This window comes from Cupressus sempervirens, chromosome 4 (assembly GCF_028749045.1).
Source record: "Cupressus sempervirens isolate cs-2001-9-10 chromosome 4, ASM2874904v1, whole genome shotgun sequence".
NCBI lineage: Eukaryota > Viridiplantae > Streptophyta > Pinopsida > Cupressales > Cupressaceae > Cupressus > Cupressus sempervirens.
Window position 1 is genome coordinate 374,483,298 of NC_143121.1, and position 26,550 is coordinate 374,509,847.

Sequence of the window (26,550 nt, forward strand, 5' to 3'; positions counted from 1 at the left end):
TATTTATAGGAGCAAACTTGGTGCTCAATTGTGTGTCCTAAAACTACAACTACACCCACCTCATATACCATAACCAAAGGGCATGTCCCTAAAAGGGTCATGACCCTATCTAGGTTAGCCCACAATACCTTCTATGAATCGGCGCCTAGAAGGAGATGTTTAACATTAACCAACATAACTAATTAGTTGATGTTTAATGCTCAACAAATGGTCATTACCAAGGATCATTGATTCATGGTTTAACCAAGGGTAATGTATTAATAGCCTTTAGTATGGTATTCTATGAGAGAAGAAGAATGTGTGATCTGCATAGTCAGACCAATCTGAATATCAAAGTTAGAGTTTTCACACCAATGAGCTCAGTTGAGTTAGAGTTGAGTGATGCTCTCAGTTTTTATGTCGGGCATCCGATTTGGGCTCCAAGAATCTTGGAGGGAGCATCTATTTATAGTAAGTCATCCCCATCATGTTCATTCATCATCTTTCTTCATCAGGATCACTCTGGTGTTGTCAGATTTCGATTATGATGCTTCTTCAATTTTTTTAGCAAGACGAGTGAAATTATTATTATTTATCTAAATATGTTGAGGTTGCTATTTTTGTTCGTGTTTAATGTTGGTCACCTCAGTATCATAGCTCGTTGGACCGGGGTTGAAAATTTTTAAATCATGAGCACCAGAAACAGTGGCCTTGTGTGTTAAAATATTATGTTATGGTGGAAAAAGCTATTTTTTGGAGCCAAAAGCAATTAATAAATTATATCATAAAGGCACTTTTATTATATTTTAACATTGTGTAGAGGGAGCTTCTTAAGTGAAGTTCATTTGGGAAACTTGTGCCATTTGGAGATTACAAGTATGAGGCCATTTGACGAGAAAGGCATCTAATTGATTATTTTGCTTTTGTTGATTTGGTGAGCTTTTTCTGAGGTTGATGATTTATGTGCCCTTGCTAAAGTATAAGGGTTTCAAGCTGATTTGTTTTCAACAATATTATTTCCACTGATGTATTTTATAATTGGTCGCCTAAAGATTCAATGAACAAACTCCAAGCATGAAACATATTTGTTTTCTTATCAGCATTACAATTGCATAAAGCTTGCTTACCAAATGTTTAATAAGCTGAGGTTGATTATATTCTGCACTTCAAGGTGATTATATTGCTAGCTATTCGCCTAGCTGGACACTTAGTTTAACTGTTTCAGTCTTGATTTATTCTGTTACCAAACTCCAAGTTCCATGTGCCTGGGTGTCCATATTTCTGCAAATTTTGGGGGTCCAATCTGTTCTTCAGTGGCTTCTATATCATTACAAGAAAGTATTACATATTCAGAGGGCTGTGTATAACTTCCATGGGCCTGCAACAAAGTTTAGAGAGGCCTGCATTTGCTTCAGGAGCCCTGAGATCTGATCAAGAAGGGTGCGATTGAAAATTATCCCCTGTGACTTATCTTTATGGCCTGTGATTTCAGTAAGGTGACCGCAGGTTGGTTTATAGAGGTCTGTGGCTGCTAGAAGGGACCTGCAATTCATTACTTTGGGCCAGCATTGATGACTGTAGAAGCCACATTGGCTGTAGTAGCTTGGATAATAAATTCTGAAGGCTGTGATCTGTTTGGTGTAGAATTGTTTTGCTCAAGAGCTGTGTGGACTTGCAGGGATCACCACTGTGTCTTAAATCAGGTTCCTCATACTTCCATATTTCAATCAATTGTAATACAGTTTGCAGCTATTTAATTCTTATAAAATCAGAACTAGTGAATATAATATTTTCAATTGCTACTAAGTCTATTTGGCATTGTCATTTACAATTTGGATTTACACTTCTTGCAAAAATTGAATCAAAAAAACCAATGTAACACCAATACTGGGGTACGTCGGGACAGCAGGACAAGTTTGCGGGATGAGGGGAAAGTGGGCCTCATTTTTGGGATGGCGTGGCGACGGCTAGGGGACGGTGGGCCAGGGGAGAAAGGGGCAGGAAAGGGTGTTGTATAGTATATATATAGAACTTGAAATGCTTGCTATGAAATGATGTTTCAATAGAACACACCAAATTAAAATACTTGAACATAGCAAAATTGCAACATGAACTATAATCATTGAACATTCAGCATAGTAACATATTACATACCCAATAGTAACATTCAAAAATCAAAATTCAAATAGAAATCCAAGTCCCCATTCCAGCAGCAACATGGTTGCAGAATGGCGGAGGTGGGGGCATTTGGGTACGCGAGTACCCAATGGAGGGACGGATACTCTAAGGTTTGGGAGGGGGGTGTGAGTCCCCGTGTAACACTGAAAAAAATAAATACATTCCGAACAATATATGAACAATGATAGTGTGTTTGCACACACAGTGTTTGACAGAATGTCAAATCACTAATTAGCAAAGAAGTTGGAGTTATTAAGTTATAACCAGACAGGGATTTTTACACGGGCAATATATATGCTTAATCAACTGCCAAATATATCCATCTGGAATACTCAAACACATTTTTATTAAAAAACTATCAAGTAGGGTGATGGAATAAGCCAACTGACAACAAACAGTATAAATACATCTCTAAATTTAAGTTAGCAATCAAGAACTTTGTATTCTAAGATGCAGATATTATTTCTTTAAGATATTGAGAGTTGTTTGGCTCCTAGCTGAAGAGTTAATATGGAGGAATAGTAGCGTTTTCATATTTATTTGTTGGCTGGAAACTACTGAATTATTGTTTTCCAAGCTATTAAAAAGTTATCTATTTAGAAGAGTTGTTTTGAAGAGGAGACAAGAATTAAGTAACAATAATAAAGAGGTGTCAAGTAAAGTATTAAATCAATGATAATCATCTACTAAGAGTAGTAATTGAAAAAAATATTTAAATTAGAAGGGTGAAAGGACTTCATTGTTAATAATTACTTCAAATTTAATCTCACCAGCGATGACGAGGACAATCAAGGATATTGATGTATAAATAAGTATTCAATATCCTTATGTATTACATTCATTTATTCATTGTGGTCTCTCTTATTTGTATTTCTATAAGTACTATAAGAGCTATTTGCCTTGATTTTTTCTGAGGAAGTTCGTGCACAAAAAAGAGGGAATATGACACTTCATTAGAGGCAACATTGGATGAGGAGCTCAGAAGATTGATGTTCAAAGGGAATCTGACAAATCCATCTAAAGGAGTAGATAGAGGATGTGTTTCAGTTGATCCTTGAAGGTATTGATCATATCAGAACTAGAGGGAGTTTTGACTTCATGTAAACTTTTGGTATCATGCGTGTGACTGTATGATTTAATGGGCCTACCCCCTATGTACATCATGAGGAAGTGACAACTTCTAAATGATGTCACTTCTATTTGTATAAGTTATTGAAAGGTGACGATCTTACAACAACTTATTTTTCTATTATGATAGATATCTTACAATATCTATGCGGATCATGATAGATTATACCTTGCATGGTGGATGTTTATATGGTACACATTATGAGATGTGTGTGCACATACCTTATAAACATTTTTTAGCACATGGTGAATGTAATGCAAACTGATGTTTTCGAGGCCATTACACGGAGTACTTGGTGAATATCATGCAACTTGATGTTCAGGTGACCACTACTCATAGAAATTGGTGAATATCTTGCATCTCAACATTTTGAAGACCATTACTCAAAGAGCATTTAGTGAATATCATATATTGTTATTTTGGAGACCAATACTCAAATGTGATGTCAAAATGGTGAATATCATATGTTGATATTCTACAGACCATTGTCTTATTAAGTATATGGTGAATATCAAGTATTGATATTCTGGAGACCATTTCTCAGAGTGTTGGTGAATATCATACGTTGATATTTTGGAGGCCAATACTCAATATCTTTTGATCAAAGATATTCTTGTATTACATTGAGGTAATATTTGGTCATGTGTTTATCCTCCCTAGCTAAAAGGGAGTGTGTTAACATTTGGTAGCTTCAATTAAATAAACTCAAGAGACTGAAACTAGAGTTATATATGTGTGTGTGTAAGTGTGTGTTCAAATAATAAAGTATTACACTAATTATCTGATTAGCATGGACCCTTCATGGATTATGCTATAAGAGAGTTGCATTTTGGAAAACACATACCAACTAAAATGCCAGTGCTTAGTACATTTGCAATGATCTCGGAAACTCAATAATATATATACATGATTGCTTTGTGTGATAAGCATGGTATTCAATTGAAAGCATTGTAATCAAACCTCTATTATTTAATAAAAAAAACATTTTTTGGGTGTGGCTGGGTTTTTCTCCTCAAGTTGGAGGGTTTTCCAAGGATAAATTGTTGTCTCTATGCATCTTATTTTTCTTCATAATGTGTTGTTAATTTTTATTTTTGGGCAAAACATTAACATGGTATCAGAGTGGGTTAGATAAAAGCAAATAAGAGAATTTCTCTTGTTCATTCTAATAGTATTGGTTCTATTTAGTTCCTTCTTTATTATCGTGAGTTTGAGTAGGATTCATTTCATGGGGGCTCTTTTGCATCTGTTTTGCTTGATCCATTATTGTTCATGGGTTATTATAATAGTGACTTGGCATCGTGTACATTGTTATAATAATTTTTAGCATCGTGTGATTCTATATTCCACATTGGCTTGGCATCGTGTGTATGTCAATGCTTAGACTGGAAGTTTTTGTTTGTTTGAGCTCGTGCCATTTATAAATGATGGTTCATTGGTATTGGGGGCAACAGTTCATATCTTATTAGTTGTCGTATATGTTCATGATTGTTGCCAATTGATATTCAACTTCATCAACCTTGTGTCATCTCCTCTATTCTATGGTTGTGATCACTCGTTGATGTGATATACAAGTTTCAAAATTCGGTAGTGTTACCATGCCTAGGTGTTGTGCTTTGTCCTACTATTATTACAATATCATGTTGCATTTGTTTTCTAAGATATAGATATGTCTTATTTATTGCTTTTGATTGTGCATCTTTGGCCCTCTTTCAACATCACTTATGGTTGTGTTTATGTATTCCTTCTTCAAATCGAGAGTTGGATGATTTTTCATCACGCCTCATTCTTCATGTCAGGTGGCCTCGTAATAAGTTTGTGTGTCTAGAAATGTCATTGCATCTCAACTCTTGATGGTTCAAAGGAAGGTAACAGGTGTTGCCCATTAAGTATCCTATCATAGTCGCTTGGCAGAATGTCTAGAGATGTTTTCTGTTGTTACCGTGCACTGTGATCATATACAATATAGCTTGCACCTTTGTCATGGCCCCCACTTAGAACCCTAATTATAGGAGGGAAAGTTTTAATAAACAATGAAGATAAATAGATGATATAAAATAATTTCAATATACATTATTAAATACATTACGATTAACTATACATATATAATGACAAATGAATATAGAATTTTAATGAAGTATCAAATTATATTGCTATAACAATATAATATAAAAAGGTAATACATCAAATATTATGATTATAACGTATAGGTATAAGATGATAAATAATAAATGATATTTATGATAGTTAATAATCAAATAAAGAATAACAATTATGAAAATTTTAATAAATAATAATATGTTAATTATACATTACTAAATAATAATTAAAATAAAGACATTAGTAAAGTTACACCCCTTTAGATATGACGAGTATATAAGGGATATCAAAGTAATTCTCTCAAATATGGAAGACGAATGTAAAATGTATATACAAAATCAAGAGGATCAAATGTAGGAGATTACAAGTGGTATCAGAGCAATGAATCCTGCCAACCTCAATAAGTTAATATCTGTAATTGTAATATTATAATTCTAAAAATATTATTGATGCCTAATCCTACGTATTTTTTGGGGATTGAGGTCTATATGGATTTTAAACAGTGGTCCTAAGCTAGAAAGTGAATATCTAATTTCAACAAAGCTCTTTTTCTAGCACAGGAATATAGGAACCAAAAAAAAGACCAGACAAGACGTCTACGACAAAGAAATTTCAAATTACAGAAGCCACTGGACATAGAAGAAAATAAAATTAAAGAGAATGAATGAAGATAACAAAGTAGGCTCACATAAGATATGAGAACTATATGGATACCGCCACCATGGGGCATGGAAAGGTCTGCAGAGTTCAAGAGGCACTTGCAGTACATCCTTGCCAAATAACCGCCGATGAAAGTGGAGTTTAGATTGGATAATGCAAAAAGGAGGAGGAATCAATATCTCCCAATAATAAACACATTAAAACATGGAAATCAATAAGGGGCGAAGCACTTCCCAAAGCAGCCGATAAGGATCAATGTATGTGTCATTCAATAAAAGGGTAAGATAAGAGGTCAAGGGTACATAGAATTGTCCTCACTTTTTCATAAATCATTATATGAATCAGCTAGAACAAAAAGGGAGTTTAAGGTATTATCCAAAATCATTGATAAAGTAAACTAAGGAATTCTTAACAAGGGAACCGGGTGATATATGTAATACAAAGAAATAGAGTAGCTGTGCCAATAAAAGAACTAGTGTCATAGATAAAGGAAGAGGAATTTAGCCTCAATCTTTTAAGGAAGGCACAATGAAAGATAAAGGAAAAACTGAGTAACAGATTTCAGAATAAGCACTGATATATAGTCCAAAAATGTTAGGGCAAGTTATAACTTAATTGAGCATTTATCTTGTAAAAATTAAACATTCAAAATATATTTATGCATTATAATTCAAAAGAGAAACCAAGAATCTAAGTAGGAAGTTCGTAGAAGTGGATTTCAGCAAGAGATGTATCACAAATTACGAATATCTCAAATAGGGACATCACAATGGTATTAAAATTCGATAAGTAAGAAAAATAAATTGTGTGTTTAAATTCATAATGGATATGGAGTATGCATAGGGGAAAGAGTAATCCAATCACACTAAGGCATTCTATTCCCAATATCGATGAGAGCCATGAGGAAGCCTTGGGTAGATTGTTTCTTTCCTTGAGCAGCATTAATTATGCCATCCATTATGTAATTAAACATATAAGGGAAAGGAAAAAAAAAACAACTAAAAGGAATGTAACAAGCAACATAACACTATAACATGGATAACAAGGAAAAACAGAAGTGCAACTAAAACAAGAAAGAAGAGCCTTTTTTAAAGCACGTAGTGGGTAGGGGGGAGTAATTTGATCACGTATGGGAAAGTGTCCCAATATGGATGAAAATCTGAGGGAGTCCCAAGTAAATCGTATCCAAACTCGAGCAATAGTAATTCTACCATTTATTACGGAATTAGTGGGTAGGGAGTTTGCACATGGGGAAGAGTAATTTGATCCCGTTTGAGGCATGACAGTCCCAATATGGATGTAAATTTGAGTCCCAGGTAGATCGTTTCCAAACCCGAGCAGCAATAATTCTACTATCCAGTACATAATTAGTGGGTAGGGAGTTTGCACAGGGGGAGGAGTAATTTGATCACTTTTGGGCATAAGAGTCCCAATATGGATGTAAATCTGAGCCCTAAGTAGATTATTTCCAAACTCTAGCAGTAGTAATTCTACCATCCATTACATAATTAGTGGATAGAAAGTTTGCACAAGGGGAGGCGAAATTTGATCAAGTTGGGGCAAGAGAGTCCCAATCTGGATGCAAATCTGAGGAAGCTCCAAATTGATCGTTTCCAAACTCAAGCGGCAGTAAATATACCATCCACTACAAAATTAAGCACATGAGAGAAAGCCTACAGTCAAAGGACAACTGCTAGGGCACCCTATTGTATTAATAACTAAGGGAAAGTTGCAAACAGATACATCTTCAAGAACTTTTGATTTTCAAATAGGGGGAAGAGCACGAAATTCACAATCAAAGTTGGTAAAATATTTCATTAACCTTTGCTTATTTCAGAATGTGAAAAGGAATCTAACAATGTTTTAACATGTATACTTTGTGTCTAAATCTTGTCTTCATGTATTAATGTATTTTCTTCGTGTCTTCTTTGTGTTGCAATCATGTGTCTACCTCATGTTTTCATGGTGTCTTCATGCATAAATGTTTCTACTTTGTGTATGCTTTGTGTCTTCATTCAAATGTTCTTGCATAGGCTATCATATATTAACACACGTACTTTAAAAAATGTTTAACACATATGCAAGAAAGAGAATGAATCTGAGCTATGAATTGCTTGAGGACAAGCAAATTCAAGAGGGGAGCACTGTCATGGCCCCCACTTAGAACCCTAATTATAGGAGGGGAAGGTTTAATGAACAATGAAGATAAATAGATGATATAAAATAATTCCAATATTCATTATTAAATACATTACTATTAACTATTGATATATAATGATAAATGAAGATAATATATTAATAAAGTATCATATAATATTATATATTAATTTAATATAACATAATCTATATATCAATACATTGATATAATAATGAAATTATACTAATACGATAGCCCTAGCACTTTATCTCCCAACAAGTGCTATACTCTACAACATCGGGCGGGGATCCTAAATCTCCACTAATATAGGTAGGGCTCCTCTCGGCCGAACATCACCACTAAATAAGCTAAGCTTGCAGGTTGATGATTGCCTTGTTGGAATCGTTCGAGCCAAGCGAGCTCGCGTTGGCGGTCTAGCTCGTTCCGCAAGCCCTGTCAGATTGGCCCCTACTATTCTAAAGGCCAGATCAACCTCTGAGCATATCCATAAGCCTGAAGCAGTTGATTCTGCATGCACGAAGCAACTATTGACATTTATAATATAAAATAGTAACACATCAAATATTATGATTAAAATGTTTAGTTATTAAATGATAAATAATAAATGATATTTATGATAATTAATAATCAAACAAAGAATGGCAATTATGAAAATTTTAATATATAATAATATATTAATTATACATTACTAAATAACAATTAAAATAAAGACGTTAGTAGAGTCACGCCCTTTCAGATATGATGAGTATATAACGGATATCAAAGTCATTCTCTCAAATATGGAAGATGAATGTAAAATATATATATGAAAAATCGAGAGGATCAAATGTGGGACATTATAGTCTTCAGAAAGTGTTAGTATTTTTCATGACAGGCATCGTATGTCATGACTCTTCATCAGTGATGTCTGGTACCATCTTGTGATGACTAACATTGTGATGTTACTCTTTGTTTTATCAACTCTACATGCTTTAATAATTCCATTTATGTTTGGAACTCTAGTCTCTTAGTCTTTTTCTGCATGATCTTTAAATTGCTAGTGAATATATACTACATGAGCTTCAACGGAGACAAGGCTCTCTTATCTTTGATATATGTTGAGTTGCTCGAGATTTCATGTGTTACATCTAGTCATTGCTGGAAAGAGTTTTTTTTTTCACTTGTTTGATCAACAAGCTTCAGCAAGATGTTTTCATTGTATAAGAGATATATATTTTGTTTTGTATATTCGATTTGTTCAATATTGTTAAAATAGATTATTTTGTATTGGTCCATATTTGCATGCATGTTGAGATCCTTCTCGAGGAAGATTAGATAACAAAGAGATAAGGATTCTATGATTATTTCATTGAATATTGATCATGGATTTTTTGTTATATCACTAGGAATATTGTTGCTTTTAGCATTGATATCTATACTTTTTTCCATGATAGGTTGATTTTATAAATTTTTCTTGATCTCTCTTGGTTGTAGGATGGATCAAGAAGATGAAAGATTATATAAAAAGTCATGTAGGCTGAATGTGGGGATGCTGCTTGGAGTCATGGGACTGAATTGAAGATACCATCTTCATTAAAGAGGAAGATCATATACAGGTTATTATATTCAAAGGGAAATTAGTCAGCTTCAAAGGGAGTTTGCATGCTTTGCAAGCTTGTTTGGTTGTGTGACGACTAATGCTCTCTGTTTAGTCAACTTGGGATTAGCTCTCTCATTGTGATAATCAAAGAAGTGAGAATGTTGCTCTTGCTAAGAGGGAGTCTCTATTGAGAGAGAATCTTAATCATTTTTATATATGTTAATACATTCTTCTCTGGGAGAAGTCAGAGATGAAATCCCTCATTCCACCCTCTACGAGTAGGTATGGTGGATCCACCCTCTACAAGTAGGCATGGTGAAAATGCATTCTTCACAGGGAGAAATCTTAAGGTGAAAGCCCTCGTTCCACCCTCTACGAGTAGGAATGGTGGATCCACCCTTTACGAGTAGGCATGGTAGAAACGCATTCTTCTATGGGACAACAATGAGGTGAAAGCCCTCGTTCCACCCTCTAAGAGTAAGTATGGTGGATCCACCCTCTACGAGTAAACATGGTGGAAGTCATGTGTGTGACTCCATGACTTTAGTCTTATGCTTTTATAGTTCACCCTCTAGAAGTAGCTATTTTGAATAGTATTATGCTGAGATAATAATGTTTTATTGAGAAAATTTGGGATGAGGATTTCTTATTAATGTTTTTGGTTATAGCTATGTGGGTTTATCATACTAAAGATCTCTCTCTTGCTAAGAGCGAGGGTTGAATATTATAGCTCTAATAGAGATCTTTACCTCTGATATAGCTAGAGAAGAGATTTATGATAATATTTATGCCATTCATGTGTATACTTTTTGCATTATCCCGTGTCAACCTTGCGCGTTTTGCCATTGCGCGTGTCGACCAACCTGGCTTGTGTGGCCTTCGCATAAGCTAAGTCACAATGACAGTGTTTTGCGCTCTGCTCTAGTGTGTTTGTGTGGTGTCGCACTGGTGTGGTAGTGCTTTTGTTTTTGCTTGCATGAAGGTGTCATTTTTGTGCACGTTGGTGGGTTGTTTGTGTTTCTTTGTGTTGTTTCCATCATCTTAGTGTGGCATGGTGCTTGTGTGGCATTCAGTCTTTTGTTGCTCCCTCACATTTATGTATTTTGTGGCTCCAGCATGGTCGCACCTTTCATTTGTTATTGTTGCTGTCATCGGGCATCATGTCTTCATGTGGCTTCACGAGTGTTTGTGTTCCATTTATCTTCTTTTGTTCCTGCGTATTCGGGTTGTTCTTGCCATTAGTTGTGCTTCCTTCATCTTTTCCACTCCTTGTTTTCCGAAACTTTCTACCTGTGGGTGTTTTCCTGTGGCGATTTTAGTGGGCTTGTCGGCCCTATTTTAGTCTCCTCTTGGTTGGCCCTTTCTCGTTTTGGTTGCTCTACAATAGTCATCAATTTGTGCCTACATTAGTCTTCAATCTTCTATTGTAGTTGCTTCTCTCTACTCCTGTGGTCAAGTTGTTTGTCGGGCTAGTTCCTAAGCAATATTTTTACGGCAAGTTTTCTTCTCTTCTCAGTGCTTAACTGTTGGTTGTCGTTTGTGCCTACTAGTGCAGTGTATTTTGCCTGTTGTTTTCCATTGTCACTGCCCGTTGGCCACTTGCTCATGGTCTATTAGTGCTTCTCTACTTCATCTTTGCCTAGTCATTGTCGGCGGTTTTTTGTTGCTTGTCATCCTTTGCAGACCCATGGAAACTCCTCATTCCCAACCTCTGTCTATAACGTATCAGAGACTCACAGATCTAATGGTAAAACATAAATTGGAGAACCAAAGTTTACAGGACACTATGCAGTCTCTTATTGAGACCGTAAATGATTTGAAATAGCACATTGTCTCTAATATCATGTATATCAAAGATTTATCTACACTCTTACTACTAAAACAAAAGGCATTAAAACACATATTGACTCCATTATTGAACACTTTTGGGAAATCAACATCATTAAGGACAAGCAGACAAAATCATTAACAAGCAAACTTCTCTAATGTCGAAAACAGAACAACAGGTTAAATCTTGGACCTCCATTTGTAACAACACTAGCTCTACACCTCTCTCCAATGTGGAAAAGATTGTACAAGAGAAGTTGGCAGATGAGTGTGTTGGGTGCTTATGAACACAATCTGAGAGTTTGGGGCCTTTCACTCTCCTCTACCAACCCTATTCTAGTCAGATACTCCTTCCCCAACCAGCAACTAGGCACTTCAGATATCACACTCGACAGGGTTTGGGTTGGCCTTGATGGCATCCTTTTCCTTGGTTTCCTTTCTTTGACCAACCAGCTTCAGGTTCTTAGAACAAGGAGGAAACTTTTCCCTCTTCCTCTAAGATCTATCTTGATGAGGATATCACAAAGTCATAGGTGGCAGAGTTGAAACACTCTAGGGGACTTGCTACGGAGGCTAGACACAACAAGAAGTGGGTGGTTATTTGCAACCTCAGAGCTATTATTCAAGATTCCCCTCCCCCCTGGTTGAGAGTTGAGACCAACATCCAAGGCCAAATGACGGTCTCAACAACAATTGGGCAAGAGGGAGCCTCTCGCTAGTTCCTTTCTTGTCAACTACTGGAAGGACAATGGCACTTTATGATCCTTGTCAAGTCTTTTTCAAGATGCGATTGGTTCTCTTGATATTCTTGTCATTACCGAGACTCGTGAGAGTCATGTTCGTCCTCTTCCTCGATCCGTCGAGTATCAATAGCTCTCTGTCTTTTAGAGATGAGGTTAGGACTTCTAGTAGAGTTAAAGGTTCAAGTGGTGTTGCTTGTTTGATTAGAGACTATCTTTGTAGTACTACCTTAGTGGTTCACTCTGACAGCTCAACCAGATTCTTGTAGATCCATACCGATCATACTACACAACATCACAGAGAAATCTTCATTGCAACCTTCTACTTTTTGTCGACTTCCTCGCCCTATTTTGTACACGGTATGAAGGGTGGTAACATTTTTGTGGACTTAAATGAGCACACTTCCAAATTCTTGACCATGGGAGACATCATCATTCTGAGGGACTTTAATGCACAAACCAGAGATCTTCAAACTCCCCTTAACAATCGTGAGTCTATCTCGATTTGTATGTCTAAGGCAGATCTAACCAACTTGGCAGATCTCAAGGATGGTCAAGGACCTCTTACGAGTTATGGACGCCAACTTCTCCAGCTTTGCAAGTCTTCTGACTTGGTGATTTTGAATGGGCTCTCTTGTTTCCCTAATTTTGGATTCTTTACTTGCTAACCCCATTGTGATGGTGCGAGTGTCATGGACTATGCTCTCACTTGTGCCTACTTCATTCCCTCTATCAATCACTTCACTATCTCCCGCCTACCCTTAGCTAACCACACCCTCCTCAACTTCTCTGTCAAAGTCTCCCTAACCACTCACCCCTTCTCCCTCCTTTCGTGGTAACCCTCTCTCGCACATTCTTTCGCTTCCTTGAGAGTGATCATGACCTCTTTACCCTCCATCTTAGATGACTCCTCCCTTGGGCTTCCTTCACTAAGTCCGATGATGCTTCCTGCATGTTCGATTTACCAATTGTTGTACTTTAGGAGTCCGCTCTCCTCTCCATCCCCCACTACACCACCTCCATTCCTCTTAATCCCAAGAACAGGAACACTTGTCCTATGAACTAGTGGTTTGATAATGACTATAAGTCTTTCCACCATTCTACATGTTCGACCTTCACCACTCACTCCCCCCTCCTTGGCCCAACTGAGACTCTCTTACCAGTGCTTTCTTCACGACAAGAAGCTGATGTATTTTACATCACAATGCAAATCCCTTTGTGCCTCGCTCCTGCATTCCCCCAAGCTCCTTAGGCACACTTTGTTACCTTGTCATGATCCTCTACCTTCCACACTAGATCATTGCTCTTTGGTCTCTCACACCTCCACTCTTTATGACATCCACAACCTTGGCAAAGGCAGAAACGAAGACGCACTTCATCTTCTATTGTCCCATCTACAACGATATCAGGGGGAGATTCCACTGCCTATTCAGAAAGTGCAAATCCCTTTTGTCTTTCTTCAAATACACCGACCAGCACTATCTTACACTTTACCTCTAGAAGGTCATACAGCTTCATCATCACACTTTGCAGCATCAGTTCGTTTTGAGTCAAACTTTCAAACCAGCTAATCAATAAAATTTCTCGCTCGTGTCGCCGACCCCGGGCACGAAGCAGTTGCTCAACATTCCTACTTCCAATCACACCAAATCTATGAGACCTTGTAGCGGGAATACTCAGCAGCGGCAACCCATCTCCAGTGGTATTCTAAGACAATCTAGGGCTCACTCTCAACCGAACTATATCCTTCAGTGTTAGACTTCTTCCTGTCTAGGAAGGACATCTATTCTTTCCCTCTTTGGTTATTTTTCTTTCTTGCTTGTATCACCGGACACCGTTTGGCGCTCCTGTGGTTGGTGGTTGTCTCGTTTGTATGCTTTCAGTGGACCCCCTTTCTAGTCTCTTGTTGGAGATTAATAAATTTATCTTATCGTATCTTATCTTATAACCAAGGGAGCACAATGTGGCATTCTGCTAGGTGTCACCCTAAATATCTAACATTTAATTATATGAAGAGTCATGCGTTTGGAAATATGAAGAGACTTTTGGTTGTGATATGAAGAGTCTCAATTCAATATATATATATATATATATATATATGATTGCTTTGTGTGATAACTATGGTATTCAATACAAAGTGTTGTACTCAAACCTCTATTATTTAATTAAAAAAACAATTTTTTCATGCGGTTGGGTTTTTCCCCTCAAGTTAGAGGGGTTTCCAGGATGAATTGTTGTCTCTATGCATCTTATTGTTCTTGATTTTGTTAATTGTCATTTATTTTTATTCCTGAGCAAAACATTAACAAGAAGTACAAAGATAAGAATGCTAAGAAAACAATGTATTAATGTAACAATATTAATTTATTGAGGATAGTTAAGATGATAATGTAAAATAAATTTCTTTCTAGAAGTAACCAAGTTTGCAACAGAGAGCATATATTCATTCTTTTCCCAAAAAGAACAAATGAGTTGTAAAAGAATAGATCCATGCCAAACAACCATTTCAATGCAAGGTCATACACCCATACATCTCTACAAGCCAAAGCTAGATAGATATACATATCAGCCCCAAAAAAATCCAAATGAGACACATATTTGTAGCCCAAAAAAGATATCCCAATCAGACATTCATACAAAAGGGTGTTATGTTAGTAAACTTGAAGAAACTCAAACAAGACAGACTCCATACAGGCCTAAGGCACCTCAAAAGGAAAAGCTGAATTCAACATCTGCATAAGGATGTTTGTGGAAGCTTGCGGAAAACGTCAAATCTGAACATTTTTACACTATTGTAGCACCCAGCAATTACTCTCATGAAGGATGCCCAAAAGGCATTATCAATTATGTGGGGCCTGGACATCTACTCTTGGCATCATTTTTTGAATAATCTAAACCTCCATTTGAGCAGAAAACATGCATTACAGAGACAGAAACTAAGAGAATCCATAGTAGGCCCTTCTACAGTGCTCCAGCACACCACACTTCGTAATGAAATGATTTTGACTGCCATTGTCAAATAGTCAAAGGTCTTTAACATGAAACCATGAACATTGAGTATGGGCAAAAGAACTATGTGCTTGACCAAGTGAAGACTGAGTCTTATCAAGAGAACCATGAGTTTGGACATAGCCAAAAAAAGACCCAAGTTTCAATGCATAAAAATTGATCACAATTTAACAAAGACAAAAAATATTAAGTCCAAGTTTTCCTGTGACTTCAAATGTGTATGATAATTTTGTCATGATGTTTATATGTGCTTTCTCAAATACTATTTTTTTTAAATTGGAATTGTAATAGAAAAATCAAATGCAATTTCTCATCATACATGAAAAGAAAGGCAGTCCTGTTATTCCAATGTTTATTTTACTAACCATTTTTATTTTCCTATAATCATGACTTCAAACTGGAAGCATCAATTTGTTCCACTGTTTTACTATAATCAGACTCACTATAGAGCCCAAACACATGAAAATGAAAGAAAACTATCTGTACATGTCAAAAATTATAGTAATGCTAAATTTTTATCCACTTCCGATTGTGGTCCCTCCCACATCCCCTTGGAGGAAATGTTTCATAAAAAATAAGTATTCCATATAAGAACGTTTATACTGAATATAATTTTGAGCATACCAAGTAAACTCTCTTTTAAGGTAAGAATTTATAAAAAATTACCTTGGATATCCATCACGCCTTTCAATAAATTCAGCAACCTCCTTTCTTATTCCTGGAAGACCTCGTGAATCACTGTAGGCACCTAATTGGCCACAAGAAAGATGATAATAAATCTTAGTCTCCTTCTTCTTTTGACAAATAGTATGCTCATGGAGTTGAGAAAAATTGCAAGAAAACTATAAAATCGATGTAACAGAAATTGCATGCTCTGCCCCCTTCTAGGCAATTTTATTGATGCCCAAATCAACAAGCTCAAAAAATGGGTTTAGGTTTTGCATTAGCAAAAACAGTTCTTACAAGTTAACACTGTGTATTCAGAATATAGAACCTGGGTGATCGCTTATCTTATAAAACAGACTAAGAGATTACACATAGGATAGAAAAACTATTGCAGAACCAAAGCCTCTGACTGGTAGCAAAATAAAGAATATAGGCATATCTTTAGCAAAGAGAGAGAGAAAACTCATGGAAGAGTAGTTTGCTAAAAAACCTATAGCATATATACCTTAGATAAAATAATTAAACAAAAGAAAACTCAGAAAGCAGCTGAAACAGAAATTGAGTAAGTAATTCCGACCTCCTGTTTTATACGAAAGTGTACAAGATTTAGTATTCTGATTAGGCAGGGCAATAAAAGAGTTTTGATCACGTACCATGATATGCCTTTTATGAAATATCATATTAAAAAATCCAACATATAGAGTTGGCATTTAACTGAAGCCATATTTGCTAGTGTAGAAGAGTAGCAGTCTGACACAGAGGCTGTGAGAAAACAACAGAGGGCATGGGGTTGTCGGCATTCCACACCATTCTGGAGATCAAAGTCAGGACCAATTGAATTTTGTATTAGCATCCAGCTTCCGGATGATCAACTGGGATAATCCTTATATCAGCAGTGTCATTGGTCCAGACTCCAAATCTTATTCCATTAAAGCCATTGGGAGGGTTGATAAAACTATTGGTTTAGTCTTTCATTTTCTAATTTTTGGCAGGTAGGATGCCCTAAATGCACCTATTCTAGACTGTCAATATTTTCATGTTGCTGTTGGAAAACATTAGACACAGGATACAATTTTCCATGCTGACCAGAGTTCTGTCTATGGCACTGTTTTGGATTCCATCTGTGCTTATATTTTCACTAAGGATTTTCAGATCTTCTATCAACATATATACAAAGCAACAACCATGGCACCCTACTTGTATCTATGCCTGTCCTTAGTAAATATGGTTTCATCAAAGATCCAACCAATTTTGATTTGTGAACTGGGGAATATAATGCTGGTAGTCATTACAGTGAGAAAATTTTATTAGAATATTATTATCTGTCATTATATATGTTCAAAGATGGAAATGGTCTTACCTGATAGTTGCTAGACATTGAACTTCTGAAGTATGGGGCAGCATCCTCATCACAATCATTAATTAAAGGCTCTTTATCTTGTTACAATATTTCATTATTTATAAATGGGTGATTATAAATAGAGGTGATGTTTCCTTATATAGAGAAACAATGAAGAAAGTTTCTAAAACAACTAACTGAGAAATTATAAACTATCTAATAAACTAAATAAGAAATGACCATTAATATAATATTACTTACTTTATTACCCTCCCTTAATGGTCATTTTACTACCTTGCAGAAGACACAATTTCTTTTGGTTACCAATATAAATAAGGCTGCCCCCTTCTCATCAGAACACCACGTTGTTGTTGAGACCCTTCTTGGATCTACAAAATGTTAATGACCAAGGATCCATCCAGCCTGATGTTGGATAAGAAAGCTATCCCTCTAAGATCAGCTGCTGAAACATGAAACCATGATTTTGTGGAAATTTGGCAAACCCTTGTGTGCAGACCATTGCCTTAGCAACTCTAGGTGTGATCCAGAACAGCTGCAAAAACCCACAGTTTTTGTGGAAAAAATAGTGGTGAGTATTCCAGCCTGTCACGCCGGTGAACCGGGTTCATTCCCCCGCAACGACGCCAAATGTTTACCGTGCAGTGTAAACGGATGCTTGTTGCATTATAGACTAGAATGTAACACAGAGCAGAGACTTTATTCATATAAGCAGAGATATACTTCCAATTACAATGATGATTCATAAGCCATTCAGACGGTGTACATATACTTCCCGAAGGGATGACTCAACCATCACACAACCTTTTGGATACCAACTCAACCCGTCGGCTACAATATAGTTTTTACCAACAACAACCCTGAAACCAAAGTTTACAAAGCATCATTTGTTCCTTTAAATTGATAAAAGCCCTCCAAAATTTATTTTTGAGGATAAAATCGAAAAAACCAAACACAATTTTTGAGGAGAAAAATCGATCAAAACCCAACACAACATCCAAGACATAGATCAAAATATTAAACTTTGTTTTTGAGGGAAAACGGCATAATCCTTTTACAAAATGATTTTTGAGGCAAAAAATCGCATAAACCCCACACTAGTATTTTATGGACAAAAATTATAAACCAACCCAAACAATTTGAGGAAAAAATTATGAAAAACCCGGACAAATTTTGTTAAAGGATAAAAGATTATTAAAAATCCAACCACTAACTATTTAGGACAAAAATTAGATACCCTATCACACAAACTTTCACACAACAAAACACCAAACACATGGTAAAATACCCCATAAAACAGCCAAACTTCACATGTGGTGAAACAAGAAAACACTTCAAGTGGAAAATAGCACATGCAAACATCATGCAACTCAAAAAAGTACATGCAACCCACAAAATTTGCAGACTTTTGCTCAATCTAGGTAAATGTGTGACCAAAACCCTTGCCCAGGCTCTTGATTTTCAGCAACAAAAATTTTGAGGATGCCAATGAATTCATAAAGTTGTTTTTTCATACAAACGATTAAAAATTCTCTGTAATAAATTCCATGAAAAAAGGGCTACGAATTTTTCTTTTAAAAAAATTGCCAAAAATTAAAGAAACCCATTAACCCACTGTAATACCATGTTAGAACATTTCATTATAAATAAATAAGTGATTACAATTAGAGACATTGTCTCCTTGTATACAGAAACAACAAAGAAAGTTTCTAAAACAACTAACGCAGAAATTAGAAATTACCTAGTAGAGTAAATAAGAAACTAAACAACTAAATGTAAATGACCATTAATATAATATTAATTACTTTCTTATATCTTTCCTCATTTGCTGAATTATCTTAGTAGCTTTCAGGTGTTGTTTGGCAGTGTACTTCTCAATCTTCCTCTTATGTTTTTAGAAAAAATATTATAGCAAACAGCAGTTGCTGAAAAGTTACAGTTTGTAAAAGGGAGATTTTCATTCTAGCTGCCCACCCCTCTGGAACTTCGTTTGTCATAAAACCCCAAGTGCAGATTTACAAATGCCCAATATTCTTTTACATCTCTACGAGGGACAACTTGCTAAATTTTGAATGTTGCTCTGCCTAGATCTCCTACTTGAAAGTTTTATTCAGCTAGACATGATAAGGCAACCCTAGATAGGGGTGACTCTACATGTCCATACTTAACTAATTATAATACTGAAATTGAAATCTCCACCAATCACAATGTTGAGAAAATTTCTTCTGCTCATAACAATCCTTGGCTATGAGCAAATTAACTAATCAGTACCATGCTCTGCAAGAGGAATCTTGTGATAAAGACATGAGCTCAATCCAGGGATTTGTAGTATTGTAAGCTCAATGCAGGAGTTTGTTATAATATATTTTGAAAATGGGGAGTACTGCTGCATTTGGGGTCTAGATGGAAAGAAATGTGAGATAGGATGGAGAAAGGGAATTAAAGGTAAGTGATGAAAGGACTTGACATTAAAGGTAATGGATGCCTAGTAAACAGCACATTTGAGGAATCTGGAAAAGAATATTTTACGGGAGTTGGTAAAGTCCCTTTCAGGAAAAGGAATGATATTGTTAGGTAAGACTTGTAGTAGGGTGAACAAATATAATAAGCATAAATGAAAGCAAGAAGGTAGCAGAAGAAAGGCATGACAGCAATAGCAAATTGGTTAAAGAAAGGTTGGTACCCAATCACTGGAACTATCAGCCAGTTCTGGATGTGCATGGTCTTTTTCAAGCAGATGCACGATGTTAAATTTTGGAGGATAAAAGTCTATATCTTTAAAGTTTTCACACTATCAATATAAATCACCCCATGGGACTAATCAGTGTAATTATTTTAACCTATGAATGCTTCCGACAGAAACTTTGTAAAACATCTTTAAGCTTTGGAGGACAATATGCCATGTTCTTTATAATACATCACAGTAAGTAAAACTACCTTGAATCTCCAAAATAGATATTTATTTAGTGTTTTCAAGCTTCCACGATATATCACAACTAGAAAGAATGCTTCTAGGAAAACTTGTTACCAAAATTTCATTAGTCAACATTCTGAACATTATGTGATCCATCTTCCATCCTAACAAAAGTCGTGTACTGTGGTTCCTATCACAGGTTTTTTCTGGATATAACCATTGTGGATATTATGTCCTATGTCATATAAGTACACAACTGTTTTTAAAGACAACTAAAAAGAGGATTGCTGCAATTTACATGCTTTTGTGGAATCTCCATAAGTAGCATGATGCATTTGTGTTTTACTTTTTTGCTTTGTGATGTAAATGGTTAAATCAAAACCATATGGCCATTCCTTCTTCTTGAAAAAAAATATTTGGCTTAAAAGCATATTATGAACAATTTCAGTAAAAGACCACACAAAAAAGAACACTAATTTGAAATAGCTATCATAAATATGACCATTACTAATCCAACGGTACTTACCAAGACCACCTGATGTCATTGAAAGATAATGTTTGGCTCTTGCAATCGAATCAGCTGGGAACAAAAGGTCCACATTAGGATCCTCCATCAGAAATGGAGCTTGACACAGAGCAATAACCTGATAAAATGGTTGAAATAATTTTGTTAAACATTTGGGCATTCAGCAAATAGAGCTGGTCATCAGTATTCATTACTCATTCCATCATCATAATTTAAAGCTGATACTTTTAAAACACGTCATCCCCCACAAGATATGTATAATGTGAAAATCAGCAGAAAACTGTTTTCAGTTAGTAACACAGTAAAGCTTCTTTATTTCCTTCATTCTGGACCTTTTGAGACAAGGAAAAAATGTGTAAAAGGCTGGAAAGATTCTCAATTGAATAGATCCTATGAAAAACACAAAACAGATTTAAAAGTTCTCAGAATCCTACGCGCATAAACTGCATCCTTATATGCCTTAAATCTCCATCTGTATCATTTATGATGTCACATGATGGCTTCCCTAGATAGTGTAGGATATACAGTAGCAATCATATTCAATAGAGCTTTAAGATGATACTAAATGAACACCAGATATTTTAATTTGAAAGACAGTTAACAGAACTTAAATTATAAAAATACAGAAAGATTCAAGGTGTAATCATAGTTACCAAACTCACCCAAACTAAACAAATCCCAAGCTGAGCTAACCAAGATAAGGCCTCAAGATTCATGAACAGGGTGGCCAGTGAGTAGACTCAGTCAGGTCTATGAAAATCAGGGGAAAAAAAATAGAAGCATGAAAGTCAAAAACAAAATTGAAGGGCTTGGAAAACTGTTGAAGGATGGTGCTCTTAAAAATTTCACTTATTTAATCTGCCAACTTCTGCCCCTTTCATTTCTTATTTAATCTTCACCTACCTCTCACATTTCAAATTTGTCTTTACTGCTTTTCAAATCTGCACACATCCCATTTCAGATCTGCATATCCTCTTCTTCTAAATCTACATATCCTATTTTCTTCTTTCCCTTGCATTCTTATTTCAGATCCGCCCTTATACATCTGCTCTGAATCTAATATAGATCTCCTGTACTCCATGTTCTCCATTCCATTTGATCCTTCTTCCCCTTCACCTCTTCATCATGTCTGCCTATTGCCAAGAGTCACAATTCTTCATAATTATACCCCTTTGAAAGGATAACAAGTTACAACCCTTTTAAAGAGTTGCAACCCTTCATAATTACAGCCCTTTGAAAGAGTTACAACCCTTCATCATTTCTGGCTTTTGAAAGAGTCACTTAATATTTTCTTCGCATTCCCTATTTCTTCCATTAATTCTCTTTAATTTCTATGCTCTCCTCTTTCATCCTTCCTCCATGTCCCTTTTCAAGACATTTTCAAAGGAATTCCTCAAACCTGAATTACTTAATTTTGTTAGAGGGGATGCTTTAGATGAATCAACCTCTGGAATTAATGATGATGAATTCAAAGTGGAAAAAATGCCCTCATTCAAACTTTATCGAAGGAAAAATCATCAAACAAAGTATCCTCGATATCAATTGTCTTAAAAGTTCATATGGGTTAGACTAATAATGTGTGAATGAATGAGGTGAAGTGATTTGTATTAAAACTCACGTAAGTTGGGGAACCAAGGTTCACTAGCTTATGAATGCAAACTAGGAAACTAGGCCTATTTTCACTTTACTTACTTTTGAAGGATAGTGATCCACTTGGCACAAGGGATTGGACACGAAGCGGATCCAACAATCTTTGTGAGATGTTGAAAATGGTACTACTATTATATAAAGTGGATTATAGATCTAGAGCTAAGGATAGAAGAATGGGGGCTTTCAACATAAAAAGTATTATGGAAATAAAATATGCAGACAACAAAAGTAGATCTAGAAATAAAAAGGGGAGAAGAACATGTATTTGAAATCTAGGCCAGAATTTGAGGGACTACATTGGTTGGGGAGACCTTGACCTAGGAGCACCGGATGTAAACAAAACTAAAAGATATGGGATCGGGATACTGGTGAGAAGTTTCATCGAATTTGTTCAAGACTATGTTGACTAGGTCAACCTAGACCCTACTTTTTCAAATCTGTGAAAAGCTGATCTCTAGGTCTCTATCTCCTCAATCTAAATCCAAATTTGTGTCTTTGTATCCTATCCACTACATGTAGAACAAAGGGAAATCATTTGGTTGATGCGGGTTTGCCTAGATCAAACCCTAGTTTTGAAACTGAATATGAAATCAAATTGAACTTGAATTAAAAATGGAAGCATGATGTATTGTAGAAAAGGATAGATGTGAAAATAAAGCATTTGAATCTTATAACTTGTTGATGCAATGCTCTTTAAATGTGATCACAACTATTGATGCAACAACATGACAAGACCTAAAAAGGAAATCAATCATAAAAATATGCTTGCATGAAGGTTGTCGAAGTTTGCCACAATGCTAGATTTGAAGAATATGGTGGCATGAAATGTCGCCTTAGAGTGCTTTAACTGGATAGCTTGAGCTTGATATACAATTGAGATGAGTGAATGTCAAATGAGGGGAGAAAAGCTTGCTTTTATACCTTTCCCCTTGAATTGGGTTTGTAATATCAAAGAAAGGCAGCATGGAAGAAGTTTTCCTAATCCCGCAAGTAAGTTGTTAAGTGATTTGAATTGTCCCTTTAACTAGGGCAAGGTCACCCCTGACAAAGTCAAAGTCAAGGACCTGAGGTCCAAAATGCCTCTGCTTTGTGCATTTAAAGCACTTCCTGATGTAGATCCACCTGAGGTTTCCCTACGAGTTTCCTCACTCAAAACAACACCGATCACATCATCATATTTTAGGTTACTAGATCCAGGAACAAAATTACTCACAGCCATTACCAAGCCATTCCAGCTTTCAGGCAAAGAACACAAAATCAAGAGAGCCCTAATTTCTTCATCAAAATTGATACCCACAGAAGATAACTAACTAGTAATAGTATTAAACTCATTTAAATGATCCACAACCAGATCTGCCTTCTACCATTTTCATATTAAATAAATGCTTCATGAGAAATATCTTGTTTGAAGCGGAGGGCATTTCATACAGTTTAACTAGGGTTTGCATCAACTCTTCCGTCGTCTTCGCTTTTGTAATATTAAATGCCACCGGTGGTGCCAGGCATAATCAAATGCTTCCAAGTGCCTTTCTATCTAAAAGATCCCAGTCGTCATTTGACATAGATCCCTGATTCTTGGTTTTGTCTTCCAACAGCTTCCATAAATCCTTCTGACAAAGATAGTCTTCCATTTGCATCTTCCATAACTGAAAGTTTTGCCCATTAAACCTATCAACCCTCAGCTTACCCTCGTCTGTCATCGCTCCCACTCAACCGTGAGACTTTCTTACAGAGGATAACTGAAAAACAACCTAGCTCTGATACCACTTGTTAGGATTTCACCCCGAACGGAAATAACAATTATATGCAAATATAACCAATAACAGAAAATAATAGATCACACAGAAAAGAACACAAGACATCAAGATTTAACGTGGTTCACCCAATCCCTGGGCTACATCCACCAAACAGCAAGTCCGATATTATTACGATCCAGTGATTACAACCTGATTACAATCTGTAATCCCTTACAACTCAATACTGCTGCAAGAACCAATTTCGCATCACCACAATGAAACAATCCCTAACCCTAAGCCCTTTTATACAAGTATTTTTATGACGATTTAGAGTTACAACATATCGGCCATATGTTGTCCATACATCGGCCACAGGCCGAAAAAAATTTGAACCCCAAAGAATTTATGAAGTATGTACAGGACTTCCCTGATCAATCACCACAAACTAACAATCTCCTACTTGGGGACTGATTAGACTCCATAAACAACAAAGTGTGAAGGAGAAGCTCCACGCCAAATTGTAATAAAGAATTATAGATGCCTTCCATGAGGATTGGAGAAGAATCCATTATTGTGCATTTGCTTATGTTGATTTTGTGAAGAGAGTTTGTGCCAGGGTTTGCAGCTGTACCTGACTTGAGGAATTGTGAATTTCTCCAGATATTGGCACTTTGAATTGGTGAGATATCCAGTGAATTGTGTAGGTTGACTATGGCTTTATTTCTGAAGCCATGATTGTGCTCAAAGAGTGATTGAATTTGTGGGAAGGATTCAGCAATTTGTCTCGGATATAAATTGCAAAGATTGGAGTCCATTTAATAATTGCAGACTACATGTTTATTGAAGGCTGTGATTGTGTATGAAGTTGCTGCTTGCATGTGGACAATCTTGCATACAGGAAACTAGTGGAATTGCAGCTCCTTTAGGGTCTGTGTTTGATATATTTACTGCAGCCGCCCAAGTATATTAGCATGTGAGTCACAGCTGGGAACCCGTTTGACCATCAGAAGGTTAACAATCAGTTTGGGGGTTCTATCTTACCCTGCGATGAATATTTAAACGTTATCTAAGCAATGTATGGTGGCCATTCAAGGAAAGCTGATGAATTTGATTTGCTGCGTTGATTCCCAGGTTAAAAAATCTGCAATATATTCATATTATTACTGTACCATGTCAAATGCTTAATGAAATAGTAATTCAATTTTCAGAATTGGATTGGGGTTGAATCATTTGCAGTTACTTTTTTAAAAAATCAAGCATTGTAATTTTGAAATTTCTTGCAATGGTGTATGTTTGGAATTGCAGAACTACTCAAATAGAAACAAGCAAACGCATATACATTTAGGAAGCAGCATTTTAAGATTGGATGCCAACTGTTTGACAAAATATCAAACATCTGAGAAATAAAAGAATTTGCGGTTTGTCAAAGTTAGAACCAGCAGGGTTTTAACACATAATATTGACATTGTTGAAACTTGAAACTGTATGTAAAGTTTCTGCTAAATCCTCATCTCTTAATCAAACTTTTAATCCACTCTTATATGTTGAGAATGATCTTCTAAGTAGTATGAATATTGATGAAATTAGTGCTTATTATAATGCAGATACAATACTGAATATTTAACCTTTTATTGTGCTAGAGAATCTCAGATATAAATTGCAGGATATAAAATGCTTATAGGAGCAGACTGCTGTAACTGTGTGTCCTATAATCTGCATTTACAACCTACTTATATATCCTTTCTAAAGGGTATGTCCCTCAAGGGACATAAACCTTCCTAACTTGGCACCTATAAGAAAGATATATATATCATTAAATGCCAACATCAGAGATATATTACTATTAAGAGGAAGTACGGTTTGTACTGTCAGACCTCTAGGTTTATCTTGGTTAATATTCTTAACACTCCCTCTTAACCCGATAATCCTATAGAGAGATATTATATCTAGCAACACCAATACAGATGAATAAGCAAGAATTAATAACCTATATCTATCTGTCTCTTCTTAGTATGTGGTATCATAGAACACATGATACAAAGTCATATTACTAAACCTATGATATGACAAATCACTGCCACTAGTGATATTATACAGGATAAATCTGAAGAGTAATCTCTTCATTTATCCAAGTTATGATTTCATAGAAACTAGTATTTCCATATCACAACATGATCCTGAGTTTTAAGATCTACCAAAATACAGGATAAACTCGGAGAATACTAAGATTCTTCGTTTATCCAATTTGTGACCCATGAACATAGCAATGTCAACATCACAATATGATCTTGAACTCATCTAGATCTTACAATAGAACTCTACTATTTAGTACATTATCTAAG

The 26,550-nt window shown here is 35.9% G+C and overlaps 1 protein-coding gene across 4 annotated transcripts in view; it reads right to left on the bottom strand.

The window, feature by feature from the left end:
• LOC149561635 (glutamate--glyoxylate aminotransferase 2-like) overlaps positions 1-26,550 on the bottom strand; it is a 201,690-nt gene that overhangs the window by 150,654 nt on the left and 24,486 nt on the right. For all 4 annotated transcript variants that reach the window (XM_089825216.1, XM_089825214.1, XM_089825217.1 and 1 more), the window contains exons 4-5: positions 20,823-20,940; positions 16,026-16,107 (exon numbers count right to left, since the gene is read on the bottom strand). In XM_089825216.1, coding sequence (XP_089681342.1) covers positions 16,026-16,107; positions 20,823-20,940 — 200 coding nt within the window. The remainder of the gene's footprint in view (positions 1-16,025; positions 16,108-20,822; positions 20,941-26,550) is intronic.